At 46.2% G+C, this 18,129-nt stretch overlaps 1 protein-coding gene across 8 annotated transcripts in view; it reads right to left on the bottom strand.

Moving 5' to 3' along the window:
* Positions 1-18,129, bottom strand: part of GIT1 (GIT ArfGAP 1) — a 175,389-nt gene that overhangs the window by 20,035 nt on the left and 137,225 nt on the right. For 4 of the 8 annotated variants that reach the window (XM_069761178.1, XM_069761175.1, XM_069761174.1 and 1 more), the window contains 4 exons: positions 9,486-9,583; positions 9,282-9,393; positions 5,563-5,690; positions 4,531-4,683 (listed from right to left, as the gene is read on the bottom strand). In XM_069761178.1, coding sequence (XP_069617279.1) covers positions 4,531-4,683; positions 5,563-5,690; positions 9,282-9,393; positions 9,486-9,583 — 491 coding nt within the window. The remainder of the gene's footprint in view (positions 1-4,530; positions 4,684-5,562; positions 5,691-9,281; positions 9,394-9,485; positions 9,584-18,129) is intronic. The other 4 variants (XM_069761181.1, XM_069761176.1, XM_069761180.1 and 1 more) reach the window with 1 other exon arrangement.

Here is an 18,129-nt window from a genome sequence, read left to right as displayed (position 1 = left end):
GCCATAATGTCTTCATGTACTATACACAGACAGGCAGGACAGCCATAATGTCTTCATGTACTATACACAGACAGGCAGGACAGCCACAGTGTCACCATGTACTATACACAGACAGGCAGGACAGCCCCAGTGTCACCATGTACTATACACAGACAGTATAGTACCCCTTGAGAAAGGCAGTAGCCGAAACGCGCGTCGGGGGGGTCAGGTGTGCGGTGCCTTTGGACACGTGTTATCTGTGTACTCTGCCCGGTATGTATACATGATACTATGCATTGTCGCCATTTCCTGTACCTTATGGGTCGCTATACATGTAATCATATGCGGTGACTTATGCATAGCTTATATCGTTTAGTGTACTGTATCCACAGGGTAGTTTGTACAATATTACTGGCACCTATCACCTGCCCATAGTATGTGTGCATGCTACGTGTAGTACGGGGATTGTTTTATCTCTCCGTTATTTTTTACCTGTTCTTATGATCAATAAAGTTTGTTGTAATTTTTGCATTATTTTGGACTGGTTGCTGCTTCTGTTTTCGCTTTTGGTTTTGGTTATACACAGACAGGCAGGACAGCCACAGTGTCACCATGTACTATACACAGACAGGCAGGACAGCCATAGTGTCCTCACGTATTATACACAGTCAGGCAGGACAGCCATAATGTCTTCACGTATTATACACAGACAAGCAGATCAGCCACAGTGTCACCATGTACTATACACAGACAGGCAGGTCAGCCATAATGTCACCATGTACTATACACAGACAAGCAGATCAGCCACAGTGTCACCATGTACTATACACAGACAAGCAGGACAGCCATAGTGTCACCATGTACTATACACAGACAGGCAGGACAGCCATAATGTCTTCATGTACTATACACAGACAGGCAGGACAGCCATAGTGTCACCATGTACTATACACAGACAGGCAGGTCAGCCATAATGTCTTCACGTATTATACACAGACAGGCAGGACAGCCATAGTGTCACCATGTACTATACACAGACAAACAGGTCAGCCACAGTGTCACCATGTACTATACACAGACAGGTCAGCCACAGTGTCACCATGTACTATACACAGACAGGCAGGACAGCCATAGTGTCACCATGTACTATACACAGACAGGCAGGACAGCCATAGTGTCACCATGTACTATACACAGACAGGTCAGCCACAGTGTCACCATGTACTATACACAGACAGGCAGGACAGCCATAGTGTCACCATGTACTATACACAGACAGGCAGGTCAGCCATAGTGTCACCATGTACTATACACAGACAGGCGGGACAGCCATAATGTCTTCATGTATTATACACAGACAGGCAGGTCAGCCACAGTGTCACCATGTACTATACACAGACAGGCAGGACAGCCATAATGTCTTCATGTATTATACACAGACAGGCAGGACAGCCATAGTGTCACCATGTACTATACACAGACAGGCAGGACAGCCATAATGTCTTCATGTACTATACACAGACAGGCAGGTCAGCCACAGTGTCACCATGTACTATACACAGACAGGCAGGACAGCCACAGTGTCACCATGTACTATACACAGACAGGCAGGACAGCCACAGTGTCACCATGTACTATACACAGACAGGCAGGACAGCCACAGTGTCACCATGTACTATACACAGACAGGCAGGTCAGCCACGGTGTCACCATGTACTATACACAGACAGGCAGGACAGCCCCAGTGTCACCATGTACTATACACAGACAGGCAGGACAGCCATAGTGTCACCATGTACTATACACAGACAAGCAGATCAGCCACAGTGTCACCACGTACTATACACAGACAAGCAGGACAGCCATAGTGTCACCATGTACTATACACAGACAGGCAGGACAGCCATAGTGTCACCATGTACTATACACAGACAGGCAGGTCAGCCATAGTGTCACCATGTACTATACACAGACAGGCAGGACAGCCATAATGTCTTCATGTACTATACACAGACAGGCGGGTCAGCCACAGTGTCACCATGTACTATACACAGACAGGCAGGTCAGCCATAGTGTCACCATGTACTATACACAGACAGGCAGGACAGCCATAATGTCTTCATGTACTATACACAGACAGGCAGGACAGCCCCAGTGTCACCATGTACTATACACAGACAGGCAGGTCAGCCATAGTGTCACCATGTACTATACACAGACAGGCAGGACAGCCACAGTGTCACCATGTACTATACACAGACAGGCAGGTCAGCCACGGTGTCACCATGTACTATACACAGACAGGCAGGACAGCCCCAGTGTCACCATGTACTATACACAGACAGGCAGGACAGCCACGGTGTCACCATGTACTATACACAGACAGGCAGGACAGCCACAGTGTCACCATGTACTATACACAGACAGGCAGGACAGCCACAGTGTCACCATGTACTATACACAGACAGGCAGGACAGCCACAGTGTCACCATGTACTATACACAGACAGGCAGGACAGCCACAGTGTCACCATGTACTATACACAGACAGGCAGGACAGCCCCAGTGTCACCATGTACTATACACAGACAGGCAGGACAGCCACAGTGTCACCATGTACTATACACAAACAGGCAGGACAGCCACAGTGTCACCATGTACTATACACAGACAGGCAGGACAGCCATAATGTCTTCATGTACTATACACAGACAGGCAGGACAGCCATAATGTCTTCATGTACTATACACAGACAGGCAGGTCAGCCACAGTGTCACCATGTACTATACACAGACAGGCAGGACAGCCCCAGTGTCACCATGTACTATACACAGACAGTATAGTACCCCTTGAGAAAGGCAGTAGCCGAAACGCGCGTCGGGGGGGTCAGGTGTGCGGTGCCTTTGGACACGTGTTATCTGTGTACTCTGCCCGGTATGTATACATGATACTATGCATTGTCGCCATTTCCTGTACCTTATGGGTCGCTATACATGTAATCATATGCGGTGACTTATGCATAGCTTATATCGTTTAGTGTACTGTATCCACAGGGTAGTTTGTACAATATTACTGGCACCTATCACCTGCCCATAGTATGTGTGCATGCTACGTGTAGTACGGGGATTGTTTTATCTCTCCGTTATTTTTTACCTGTTCTTATGATCAATAAAGTTTGTTGTAATTTTTGCATTATTTTGGACTGGTTGCTGCTTCTGTTTTCGCTTTTGGTTTTGGTTATACACAGACAGGCAGGACAGCCACAGTGTCACCATGTACTATACACAGACAGGCAGGACAGCCATAGTGTCCTCACGTATTATACACAGTCAGGCAGGACAGCCATAATGTCTTCATGTACTATACACAGACAGGCAGGACAGCCATAATGTCTTCATGTACTATACACAGACAGGCAGGACAGCCACAGTGTCACCATGTACTATACACAGACAGGCAGGTCAGCCATAATGTCTTCACGTATTATACACAGACAAGCAGATCAGCCACAGTGTCACCATGTACTATACACAGACAAGCAGGACAGCCATAGTGTCACCATGTACTATACACAGACAGGCAGGACAGCCATAATGTCTTCATGTATTATACACAGACAGGCAGGACAGCCATAGTGTCTTCACGTATTATACACAGACAGGCAGGTCAGCCATAATGTCACCATGTACTATACACAGACAGGCAGGTCAGCCATAATGTCTTCACGTATTATACACAGACAGGCAGGACAGCCATAGTGTCACCATGTACTATACACAGACAGGCAGGACAGCCATAATGTCTTCACGTATTATACACAGACAGGCAGGACAGCCATAGTGTCACCATGTACTATACACAGACAGGCAGGACAGCCATAATGTCTTCACGTACTATACACAGACAGGCAGGTCAGCCACAGTGTCACCATGTACTATACACAGACAGGCAGGTCAGCCATAATGTCTTCATGTATTATACACAGACAAGCAGGACAGCCATAGTGTCACCATGTACTATACACAGACAGGCAGGTCAGCCATAATGTCTTCATGTATTATACACAGACAGGCAGGTCAGCCACAGTGTCACCATGTACTATACACAGACAGGCAGGTCAGCCATAGTGTCCTCACGTATTATACACAGTCAGGCAGGACAGCCATAATGTCTTCACGTATTATACACAGACAGGCAGGTCAGCCATAGTGTCTTCATGTACTATACACAGTCAGGCAGGACAGCCACAGTGTCACCATGTACTATACACAGACAGGCAGGTCAGCCATAGTGTCTTCACGTATTATACACAGACAGGCAGGTCAGCCATAATGTCACCATGTACTATACACAGACAGGCAGGTCAGCCATAGTGTCTTCACGTATTATACACAGACAGGCAGGTCAGCCATAGTGTCACCATGTACTATACACAGACAGGCAGGTCAGCCATAGTGTCTTCATGTACTATACACAGACAAGCAGGTCAGCCACAGTGTATTCACGTATTATACACAGTCAGGCAGGACAGACAGTGTCTTCATGTACTCACCTCTCTTTGAAGTCTCCGCAGCTCCTCACTCAGATTGCTATTAACTTTCATGAGCTGTTGAACTTTGGCGTCAGAAGTCGCAAGAGCTTTTTTTACTTCCAAGTACTCCTGCAAAGTAATGGGACCATCTGACAAGTCGGAGGAGTCCATGCTCTGCACAGAGTGTAGAATTGTAACACATCAATTATTTATTGCTTTTAACACTTTGTGATTGATAGAAGTATCAATACCTACAGCAATACCAGCAGGAAAATCTCTTCCTAAAGAAACATATGTACCTAGGGAGAAATTATGTAAAAAAACCATGCTGTCCGTACTCCAGGGTGACTTATACTCTTACTAATTTAGACAGCAGTACACTAAATGTATACCGTACGTGGTCCCTAGACCAAAAGTTCAGCCCTTCTCACATGTCAGAGTACTTAAAATAATGTGCTTATGTCATTCCAGACTGTATGTGACTTGGGCCTCATTGAGATATCCATTTTTGCTCCTTTTGTCAGATTTTACAATCAGTGTGGCATAAAAAGAAAAAAAATTGTCAAATTTTTCCTACTATTAAAATGAAAAACGAAAAAAACTCATACGATACATTGATGGCACCAGTGTGCGGTCTGTTCTTTTTATTGACCCATTGATTCAATGGAAGAGTTTAATCTGTGACTTGAACTAATAACTGACGTCTCAGTTTTCTCAATTTTTTTTTTTCTGTGTGTATACTTGGTCTAAAAAAAACAAACAAAAAAACAAACTCGACAAGACACAGACACATGAACAGCCCCATAAATTATAATGGGATCATATTCTGTGAAAAACAGACATCTGAATGAGGCCTAAGGCTGGATGCGATTCTGTGAATAACGACCATGCTTGGATCACAATACCCTGTCTGACCACATGATGGCGCTGCCTTATATATGAGGCCATATATGGATACACCGAAGTCTACGCAGTGTACCCATCACATATGTATTGTCAGCAACCGGTGTCCAAACACAAACTACAATGTGGGGTGTCTCCTGCTCCTCTCACCCTGGCTCGATTGTTTCTGGAATTTCTAAGCAGGTCTTGGTCCGTGTCTTCATCTGAAGCTACACTGTCATAGTCGTGCTGGTCATCACAGTCGTTGGCGTTGTTCCTCAGAGTATAGTCAAGGTTATCTGTAGATAGAAAGGTCACAATGATTGGTGATGCAGTTCAGGATACAGTTATTATACTTTTACTTGCAGAAACAATCACAGTAAAGTTCTCCAAACCCAACAGTGTCTTCACCATAACCCTACAGCAGATGAGGACATAGAGCGGTCTGCAGGAGACGAGAACATAGAGCGGTCTGCAGGAGACCAGAACATAGGGCGGTCTGCAGGAGAGACGAGAACATAGAGCGGTCTGCAGGAGACGAGAACATAGAGCGGTCTGCAGGAGAGACGAGAACATAGAGCGGTCTGCAGGAGAGACGAGAACATAGAGCGGTCTGCAGGAGACGAGAACATAGAGCGGTCTGCAGGAGACGAGAACATAGAGCGGTCTGCAGGAGACGAGAACATAGAGCGGTCTGCAGGAGACGAGAACATAGAGCGGTCTGCAGGAGACGAGAACATAGAGCGGTCTGCAGGAGACGAGAACATAGAGCGGTCTGCAGGAGACCAGAACATAGGGCGGTCTGCAGGAGACCAGAACATAGAGCGGTCTGCAGGAGACGAGAACATAGGGCGGTCTGCAGGAGACCAGAACATAGGGCGGTCTGCAGGAGATGAGAACATAGAGCGACCTGCAGGAGATGAGAACATAGAGCGGTCTGCAGGAGACGAGAACATAGGGCGGTCTGCAGGAGACGAGAACATAGAGCGGTCTGCAGGAGACGAGAACATAGGGCGGTCTGCAGGAGACCAGAACATAGGGCGGTCTGCAGGAGATGAGAACATAGAGCGGTCTGCAGGAGACGAGAACATAGGGCGGTCTGCAGGAGACGAGAACATAGAGCGGTCTGCAGGAGACGAGAACATAGGGCGGTCTGCAGGAGACCAGAACATAGGGCGGTCTGCAGGAGATGAGAACATAGAGCGGTCTGCAGGAGACGAGAACATAGGGCGGTCTGCAGGAGACCAGAACATAGGGCGGTCTGCAGGAGACCAGAACATAGAGCGACCTGCAGGAGATGAGAACATAGAGCGGTCTGCAGGAGACGAGAACATAGGGCGGTCTGCAGGAGACGAGAACATAGGGCGGTCTGCAGGAGACCAGAACATAGAGCGACCTGCAGGAGATGAGAACATAGAGCGGTCTGCAGGAGACGAGAACATAGAGCGGTCTGCAGGAGACGAGAACATAGGGCGGTCTGCAGGAGACGAGAACATAGGGCGGTCTGCAGGAGACCAGAACATAGAGCGACCTGCAGGAGATGAGAACATAGAGCGGTCTGCAGGAGACGAGAACATAGAGCGGTCTGCAGGAGACCAGAACATAGGGCGGTCTGCAGGAGACCAGAACATAGGGCGACCTGCAGGAGATGAGAACATAGAGCGGTCTGCAGGAGACGAGAACATAAGGCGGTCTGCAGGAGACGAGAACATAGGGCGGTCTGCAGGAGACGAGAACATAGAGTGGTCTGCAGGAGACCAGAACATAGGGCGGTCTGCAGGAGACCAGAACATAGACTTGTCTGCAGCAGACTTGCATTATACTCTGAGCAAATATGTAAACTTCATAGTCTACGTGGACCATTACCTCCAGACAAAAGAGATGTGACAGCATCCAAAAAATATTTATCCTCTTATTCCTCCAGCATAATTTACCCCTGGAGGGGAAAACTAAAGGCATCTCACTTAACAGCATCCTAAACTGCTCAATGCTCCTGTGCCTTTTGTACCCAACTCATAGACTTGTGTCTATCATCGGATCACATCCGTGAAAAAATAAGATGCCTTTGCGTGTTGCTCAAAAGGAGAAGCGATCAGCGAGCGCCAACACACACTGCAGCCAATACCAAGAAGATCAGACCAATGAGTCGGCTGTGATAGGCATAGGGGCAATCAGTGTCCTAGGAGCAGCGAGATCCCCTCAAAGCTCCATGAAATGATGCAAGTTATAAAGTTATATGCTTCATTACTGTATACAAGGGTATAAATATAATGCAACTTATAGAGCACTTTATACAGTAATGCAAAATGGAAGAAATTCTAAGGACTTTCACACGCTGCATTTTTCACATGCGTTTTTTCGTCATGGAAAAATGTAGTGTTTTAAACTGTCAGGAAAGTGAATGAGAATTCTGAAATCTCACACACATGCGGCTTATTTATCTGCGGCAAAAAACTAATGTGAGTACATGTCCCAATACTGTACAATACAATACAGCGAAACAAGCGGGTGGGTCAGTCGCACGTGATGGGTGTATGGTGAACACTGCACCTATATGTATACTTATACATCTATATCCATGCTACACAATGATGTTCTTGACAAAGACCTCCATGTGAGTGGAATCCTTGTGCTTTTTTTTTATATACATCATCAGAACTTGTGTGACAAATTTTGGTGCTATTTTTACATATTTTCCCTTTGTGAAAATCTTAAATCTGGGGCTACAACAAAATTTTTGTGGTAAAAATCTAATTATATTTTCTAAATTAAATTATGCTTCAAAAATTATGCCGATGTAAAGTAGACATGTAGTATTTGTTAGGTATTAACCATTTTGTGTGACATAACTCTGTGGCTTAAGGGAATATAAAATAAAAGTTTGAAAATTGTGTGAAATTTTCAGCAAATTTCTGATATTTTGAAGAATTAACACAAGTCATAAAGAACAAGATTTACCACCATCACGAAGAACAATATGTCACACATAATCAGTGTGATCCGTTGAAGCGTCCCAGAGTTATTACCTCAAAGAGACAAGGGCCAGAATTGTAAACATTTGGCGGGTCATGAGGGTGAAACTAGGCTTCAGGGTGAAGGGGTAAGTATGTGCAGGACCCTCCGAGGTGCTGTCAATCAGACTACCATAAAAGAAAAGAAGTGAAAAAGGAATATTATTAAAAAGGGGGGGGGGGGGGGGAGGTTGAAACCACGAGACTAAGGAGGGGATTAGCACAGCACAAATCCACCAGGCTAATAATTTAATTAACAAGATTATATGTATACCATAAAAACATGAAAATTATGATGGTACAGGGTGAAAAAAATAATCAAAATTAGGCAAAGGCACAGCAATCATATAGAAGATTAATCAACAAATCCCATTAGTTTATTTTTCCCTATGTAAGAGATAAATATGGAGTATATGCCCAGCAATACAACATCCAGTTGTTAATAAGCTGGTGAGTGAAACCACTACATAGGCCAGAAAAAGGGGATAACAGAAGGGGAAGAAATTCCATATAATGGGTTAATTACTTGCGATGCAGATGTGCCAAGGCTATTCACCCGCGCCCGACGAGCGCCGCTTCACCGTAGCTTCTTCAATTGGGGCGTGGACCTTAGTCTGGTGGTTTCAACCCCCCCCCCCCCCTTTCATGTCTTTATGTAAAATTTGTTCTTATTTTAAATTATTTATAAAAACACATTAATTTTAATAATATTCCTTTTTCACTTCTTTTTTTTTATGGTATTCCATATTTGAACAAGACTGAATCCAATCTAGTGGTGACGGAGATCTAGTAGGGTGAAATGTGCCAATCGGCTCCTTAAGAATTCACAAATTGCTTCAATAATATTAGTTTATTTTGTAATCTAGAGGCAGTGATTACCTGTTGGAATTACAGAGGTTTTGCCTTGTTGTCTTCTTTTGGCTTCACTCAGAATATCAATGATTAACGTGGCAAACTCGCGAGCATTGAAACGAGCCAATTTCTGGCGCCCCTAAAGAGACAATGGCAAGTTTTTACAGTGGGTTTATATTACAGGGAGGTATAACAAATGTGGAAAAAAAAAAATAAATAATACACTGATACCTGATTCCTCGTAGCAGAATATTCAGGGTTAACCGGTAGGAATGGGACAGCGCTGCGCTCCGTGACCAATGTGCTGTGATTCTGAGTCGTTAGCCAAACTGTTGGATAGAAGAACAGGATGGAGAATGATGAAAGCCAAACATGTGTTCCCACAAGCTGATCCGTATGTGTAAGGCCATCAGCGACCTGCACCAGAGCAACAAAATCTGCATGCTTAATTCTGTACATTTGGTCACAACGTTATATTAACTACATAATTAAAGCAGTTGTTCCATCATTAAAGGGGTTGCAAAGGGATATATTATTGATGGACCCTCCACAGCATAGGTCACTAATATCAGAATGGTGGTAGCCTGCCATCCAGCACCCCCACTGATCAGCTGTTATTAGCTCCGGCAGCTAACGGATGGAAAAGCTGAACGTGTAGCAGCTGCTGCAGGGTACTACAGATCAGCTCATGTTGAAGAGTATAGAAGCCGATCTGCAGTTCCCAGAACTGGCTGCTACACCATGAACGGAAGTGCAGTGCAGCGCCATTAAATGCGTACCCTCACCGATCTTATATTGGCGACCTATCCCAGGCATAGATCTATGCCCTGTCGTCATCTTTAAGTACTGTGTCCATTTCATACATTATGAGGAATATCAGCTAGTTTCCTGCACAATGGTACAAGAATAATCGAGTGCAGAAAATGATCATAGGCAGCATCAATAGTAAAAAGTTGGTCACACTTGTCAAACACTATGTTTGACAAGTGTGACCAACCTGTCTGTTTTCCAAGCGATGCTACAGATTGCTTGGAAAACGCTAGCATTCCGCAAGCTAAAAACGCTTGTAAAACGCTAGTGTTTAGCGAGAATACGCATGCCAATTCTGCATGCGATATACCCGCGGCAGGAAATTTCCGCGGCAATTCTGCAACGTGTGCACTTAGCCTCACACCCCCAATTGCCAATGGAGATGGTAATGCCCAGTTATCAATTTATTCCAAATAACAGCGGAAGAACATAATACAGGGCTACATGAAACACCACTTCAAAAAATTATTTAGAGCGAGTCCATCACCATCCAAACACAAAGTAAACCATTTATACTTTCATATAGGTGACTTGGAACATTTTGGAGGCAAACCTGAAATGATTCCTCAGCATTGCACACACTGATAGTGAAAGAGCTAAAAGCATACACAGTGTCAGTGCTCTCATCCATCTCTCCTGTCTGCAGCGGCTGCTCGCTGCACACAGGATCACACAATAGCGAGCAGGAGAGGTGAATGAGAGCGCACATGCACAACCCAACACTGAGCTCTAGCCTCCTTTACTGGGAGTATACACAGGGCTGGGGAATCACTTCAGGCATCACTTGAGAGGGTGTGCAGTCAATCAACAATATGGGAGGTGCGGAGGATTTTAATTGAGGGGGCTGAACGCTGCTCTGAGCACGCCTCATTTTTACATGCAACAAAAATATAAATGCGATAAGTAAAATCTACAGATGTATAATTTTTAGGGATCAAGTCCACTACATGAATGTATAAATTGTACCATATGAATTTTGGGATTTTGGAGGGGGGGTAGGACTCCCTTTTATAAAGCAGACCGGTCAGGAGAGGTGACAGCTGTTGTGCACGAACCTCCTCGGTCTATCAGACTGCCTTGTATAGGATCCAGTGTCTGGGAAAAGTACAGTACAGTCACCTTTTACATGTGAAATCTACTCTTCACACATGGATCCTCTTATGTTAATGCATCAAGTGGTTGAATAATAAGAGAACGGAGCATTTCTGCATAGTAAGCAGTGTAAAGGGAGAAATACAGCCAGACTACACGATCATCGCATAATATAGGAGCAATGACTAATGGCTGGCATAAGGACAGCACTGTAGGTGGGCGCGATCGGGAGGAAACTCCTGAGACATGGCCAAGAGCAACTAATGAACTAAACACCTGCGCTTGCAGCATAGGGCGCTGCGGAGTCAGCACTAGTTTGTTTCTCTGGGCACCCACTCCGTAATTGCACAGCTCCCATTAACCTCAGTTTTGTTTTCCCAGCTGCTCTTAGAAGGAGAAAACAAAAGCATATTCATATATTCTGCTCGCCCCAATGTGCCCGACCATCCCAGGAAACCCAACTCTCCAACACCGCACATGCCAGAAAGGACGGCAGGGTGTGTGCACAGGGTGAGGCTTGTAGGCCTCCCCATAGTCCGTGCAGTCTGCTAGGCCGTCATCCCTATAAAACCAGGCCGGATCCATCAGAAACCCAGCGGATATAGCACAGGCTGACTCACGCTGGCCTCTGAACACGCGCTCCATTGGATGAGGACAGGACTGGATGATCAGGACCAGGGGTGGATTAAGGATAGCCAGGGCCCCGGGCTGTTCACACACTGTGGGCCCCCCCGGTCATGTGACGGGGGTCATGTGACGGGGGTCACGTGACGGGGGTCACGTGACGGGGGTCATGATATACCCGAACCAGATTATTCCAGAAAAAGGGCCGGGCCCTACTCTACTGTAACCTAGGAAATATTTGTTAAAATCTGCAATACAATTTAGGTATATCTTGACCAATAATATCACATACAAGGAACAAATACCACCGCACCATGACCAGACCACAAATTACAACCACAGTGATCGAATAATAGCACATACAAGGGACAAATACCACCGCACCATTTCCAGACCACATATTACCATACCTCCCAACTTTTGAAGTTGGGAAAGAGGGACAAAGTTTGCGGCGCGCGTTGCGCACCGCAGCAAATTTTAGGACACACCTCTGACCACACCCATTCACTAGTCACACCCATATCCATGTCTCAACCACACCCATTTAGCACTGCTGATCACACTGTTCATAAAGAATAATTATAAAAAAAAAATATGGCCACACAGTGCTCGATACTGTATAATGGCCACACAGTGCTCCATACTGTATAACGACCCCACATGACCACATGATGCTCAATACTGTATAATGGCCACACATGATGTTCAATACTGTATAATGACCCCACATGATGCTCAATACTGTATAATGGCCCCACATGATGCTCAATACTGTATAATGACCCCACATGATGCTCAATACTGTATAATGGCCACACATGATGCTCCATACTGTATAATGGCCACACATGATGCTCCATACTGTATAATGGCCCCACATGATGCTCAATGCTGTATAATGACCCCACGTGATGCTCAATACTGTACAAGTGCCCCACATGATGCTCAATACTGTATAATGACCCCACATGATGCTCAATACTGTATAATGGCCCCACATGATGCTCAATACTGTATAATGACCCCACATGATGCTCTATACTGTATAATGGCCACACATGATGCTCCATACTTTATAATGACCGCACATGAGGCTCCATACTGTATAATGGCCACACATGATGCTCCATACTGTATAATAGCCGCACATGATGCTCCATACTGTATAATGACCGCACATGATGCTCCATACTGTATAATGGCCACACATGATGCTCCATACTGTATAATGACCGCACATGATGTTCCATACTGTATAACAGCCGCACATGATGCTCCATACTGTATAATGACCGCACATGAGGCTCCATACTTTATAATGACCGCACATGAGGCTCCATACTGTATAATGACCGCACATGATGTTCCATACTGTATAATAGCCGCACATGATGCTCCATACTGTATAATGACTGCACATCATGCTCCATACTGTATAATGACCGCACATGATGCTCCATACTGTATAATGACCGCACATGATGCTCCATACTGTATAATGACCACACATGATGCTCCATAGTGTATAATGACCGCACATGATGCTCCATACTGTATAATGACCGCACATGATGCTCCATACTGTATAATGGCCACACATGATTCTCCATACTGTATAATGACCGCACATGATGCTCAATAATACTGTATAATGACCGCACATTTTAGGACACACCTCTGACCACACCCATTCACTAGTCACACCCATATCCATGTCTCAACCACACCCATTTAGCACTGCTGATCACACTGTTCATAAAGAATAATTATAAAAAAAAAATATGGCCACACAGTGCTCGATACTGTATAATGGCCACACAGTGCTCCATACTGTATAACGACCCCACATGACCACATGATGCTCAATACTGTATAATGGCCACACATGATGTTCAATACTGTATAATGACCCCACATGATGCTCAATACTGTACAAGTGCCCCACATGATGCTCAATACTGTATAATGACCCCACATGATGCTCAATACTGTATAATGGCCACACATGATGCTCCATACTGTATAATGGCCACACATGATGCTCTATACTGTATAATGGCCACACATGATGCTCCATACTTTATAATGACCGCACATGAGGCTCCATACTGTATAATGGCCACACATGATGCTCCATACTGTATAATAGCCGCACATGATGCTCCATACTGTATAATGACCGCACATGATGCTCCATACTGTATAATGGCCACACATGATGCTCCATACTGTATAATGACCGCACATGATGTTCCATACTGTATAATAGCCGCACATGATGCTCCATACTGTATAATGACCGCACATGAGGCTCCATACTTTATAATGACCGCACATGAGGCTCCATACTGTATAATGACCGCACATGATGTTCCATACTGTATAATAGCCGCACATGATGCTCCATACTGTATAATGACTGCACATCATGCTCCATACTGTATAATGACCGCACATGATGCTCCATACTGTATAATGACCGCACATGATGCTCCATACTGTATAATGACCACACATGATGCTCCATAGTGTATAATGACCGCACATGATGCTCCATACTGTATAATGACCGCACATGATGCTCCATACTGTATAATGGCCACACATGATTCTCCATACTGTATAATGACCGCACATGATGCTCAATAATACTGTATAATGACCGCACATGATGCTCCATACTGTATAATGGCCACACATGATGCTCCTTACTGTATATTGGCCGCACATGATAATGGCCACACATAGCTACTCCTACACACGCGGCTGCGCTCCGTAAACTTTGCATACACGGCTCCGCTCCGTACACACGGCTCCACTCCATACATCGCATACACACACGGCTCCGCTCCGTACACATTCAGCTCCGCTCCATACACCTCATACACGGCTCTGCTCCATACACCTCATACACGGCTCCGCTCCATACACCTCATACACACGGCACTACTCCGTACACCTCATACACACACCGCTCCGCTCCATACACATTGCACACACTGCTCCGCATACCTTGCACACACACAGCTCCGCTGCGTACACCTCATACACATACGGCTCCTCTCCATACATCTCGTACACACACGGCACTACTCCGTACACCTCATACACACGTGGCTGTGCTCCGTACACCTCATACACACGCGGCTGTGCTCCGTACACCTCATACACACGCGGCTGTGCTCCGTACACCTCGTACACACGCGGCAGTGCTCCGTACACCTCGTACACACACGGCTCCGCTCCGTACACCTCGTACACACGCGGCTGTGCTCCGTACACCTCGTACACATGGCTCCGTACAGCTCTTACACACGACTCCGCTCCGTACACCTTGTACACATGCGGCTGTGCTCCGTACACCTTGTACACATGGCTCCGTACACCTCTTACACACGACTCCGCTCCGTACACCTTGTACACATGCGGCTGTGCTCCGTACACTTTGTACACATGGCTCCGTACACCTCTTACACACGACTCCGCTCCGTACACCTTGTACACATGCGGCTGTGCTCCGTACACCTTGTACACATGGCTCCGTACACCTCTTACACACGACTCCGCTCCGTACACCTTGTACACATGCGGCTGTGCTCCGTACACTTTGTACACATGGCTCCGTACACCTCTTACACACGACTCCGCTCCGTACACCTTGTACACATGCGGCTGCGCTCCGTACACCTCGTACACATGGCTCCGTACACCTCTTACACACGACTCCGCTCCGTACACCTCATACACACGCGGCTGTGCTCCGTACACCTCGTACACACGCTGCAGTGCTCCGTACACCTCGTACACACACGGCTCCGCTCCGTACACCTCGTACACACGCGGCTGTGCTCCGTACACCTCGTACACATGGCTCCGTACACCTCTTACACACGACTCCGCTCCGTACACCTTGTACACATGCGGCTGTGCTCCGTACACCTTGTACACATGGCTCCGTACACCTCTTACACACGACTCCGCTCCGTACACCTCGTACACACGCGGCTGTGCTCCGTACACCTCGTACACACGCGGCTGTGCTCCGTACACCTCGTACACACGCGGCTGTGCTCTGTACACCTTGTACACGACTCCGCTCCGTACACCTCATACACACGCTGCTCTGCTCCGTACACCTCGTACACACGCGGCTGCGCTCCGTACACCTCATGCACACGGCTCCGTACACATCGTACACACACGACTCCGCTCCATAGACCTTTCACACGCTGCTCTGATCCATACACCTCGTACACACACGGCTCTGCTACATCCACCCTGTAAACACCTCCTGACCTCACACATATGCTGCCTTACCCTCCTCCGGCGCCATGGCAACCAGCAAAGTCCTGTACACGGAGGTCCTCCTCCCGATCATGTGACCCCTGACTCCTCCCATCCTGTGACCTCATCACAGGTCCTGTGCACAGAGCAGCCATTATGTGGTGTGCTGCTGTGCAGGCCAGGTGCAGGGACTTGGAGCTCTCAGCTGACCGGCTGATACACGCACCTCCCAACCAATGCGGGCCCCCTCTCTCTGCCCACCGGGTCCGGGGGCACACAAATGCCGGCGGGCATTCAGACAATTAGTGGAGGGTCAATCTGTGCGGTAGCCCAGGGCCCCCCCAGACCACTGGGCCCTGGGCTACCGCCCATATTGACCCTCTGATAATCCGCCCCTGATCAGGACAGTACCTTGGAGAACAGATTTAGGATATGTTCATATTGCATTTTTGCCTGGTGATGTTTGGAACCCTAAAAACAGGATTTGGGTGCAACCCCCAACGAGGCCATTGACTTTAATAAGCGGGGTCCACTGCTCTTTTGTGCTTGACCTCAAAAAGGTGACGAATGCCGAAAAGTAAATCGGACAGAAAATTGACTGTCTGCTTCATTAAAATGGCCCGTCAGGTGGTTCTGAAGGAATCCCGTTTTTCAGGGCCTCAGACGAAAGCCCGATAGGGCACTGATGTGTGGAAAAAAATGGAATGTGAACGTAGCTCAAGGCTGGAGCTACACACAGACATTTAGATACTTGGCTTCTTTTTTTCCCCCCAAAATACCAATGTAAATGTGATTTTCACTTTGCTCTATGGTGTAAAAAAAAGTCACAAAGCATTCAAGAATTGTTACAAAAACGCCATTTAGTAAGTAGAGATTACTTATGGAATCACTGAGGCCCCCTTCACACATCCGTATAAAACCAGTAGCGGAAAAAAGTGTCATCCATCAGTGTTTTATCAGCGTGTCATCGGTGTTTTTTCTGGTATGGATAAAGAAAGAATGAAGTTACAAAGTTTCTCCTCTACTTTGCAATGTAAAATACGGATGTCACACGGATGTACGCTGTACGCGTTTCTCACAGACCCATGGACTTGTATTGGCCCTGGTCATCTGGAAAAAAAACAGACATGTCCCCATGTGGCTCACACATGCACACGGTCTGTGTGAACACACGGACATGTGAAGATCACCATAGGTTATGATGGATACATGTGCTATCTGTGAAAAAACAAACAAAAAAAATAGATATCACACATACTGCAAACAGTGAAGGAGGCCTAATAGTGGTTTTCTCATATGAATGCTATCCGTTTGGTTTTTTTTAACCAATAGCACTCATACCTATGACATTCAGGCTGTTCACATGTCCAATTTTTTTTTCCTGGGACCGAGTGGTCCATGGAAAATATCGGTGACACGTATGATTTTGATTCAAGTGTCAGTTCAGGATTGACAATGTAAGTTTATGGGTTCGTGATCAAAAAAAGGAAGAAAAAAAACAAAACAAAAAAAAAACGGGCATGAACAGCAAGTTGTTTTCCGGTACAAATTAATAGGACCATTCTTTTGATTATTTTCTTACCGCTTTTCCCACCTTTCTATTTAGCGGACCAGCTCAAACACCAGCAAGAGACGATGCAGTGTGAATATACCCGTAAAGTTTATTAAGGTGGCTGCTATTCAGAAACATGTAGCCATACTAGCCAACTGCAGAAGGTCAAAGACAGGAAAGTGGTAGGTAATTACTGGTGAGATTTCCTGGATACTAGTCATTACAATCCAATGCAAGACCCGGCTTCTCTACATGTGCTCCACTTCCGCCCTTCCTCTGGGCCAAACAGAGGACAAGAAAGCATTCCGCGCGGTGTCCTCGGGTGCCGTGTCATACCGCTATAAGGCAGACATTCAATTCAACTTCTACTCACACAAGTTTGGAGGGTTCAGTGGTTAAAACAACAGACCGAAAAGACCAATTCTACCCCTATCACTGTGCCAGAAGAATTACCGTAAATGCTGGATGGCAGAATACGCATGTGCAGCCTGTTAAAGGGGATACCCATCTGTA

Source organism: Ranitomeya imitator, chromosome 3 (assembly GCF_032444005.1).
Source record: "Ranitomeya imitator isolate aRanImi1 chromosome 3, aRanImi1.pri, whole genome shotgun sequence".
Classification (NCBI taxonomy): Eukaryota; Metazoa; Chordata; class Amphibia; order Anura; family Dendrobatidae; genus Ranitomeya; species Ranitomeya imitator.
This window is presented reverse-complemented; position numbering and strand designations above follow the sequence as displayed.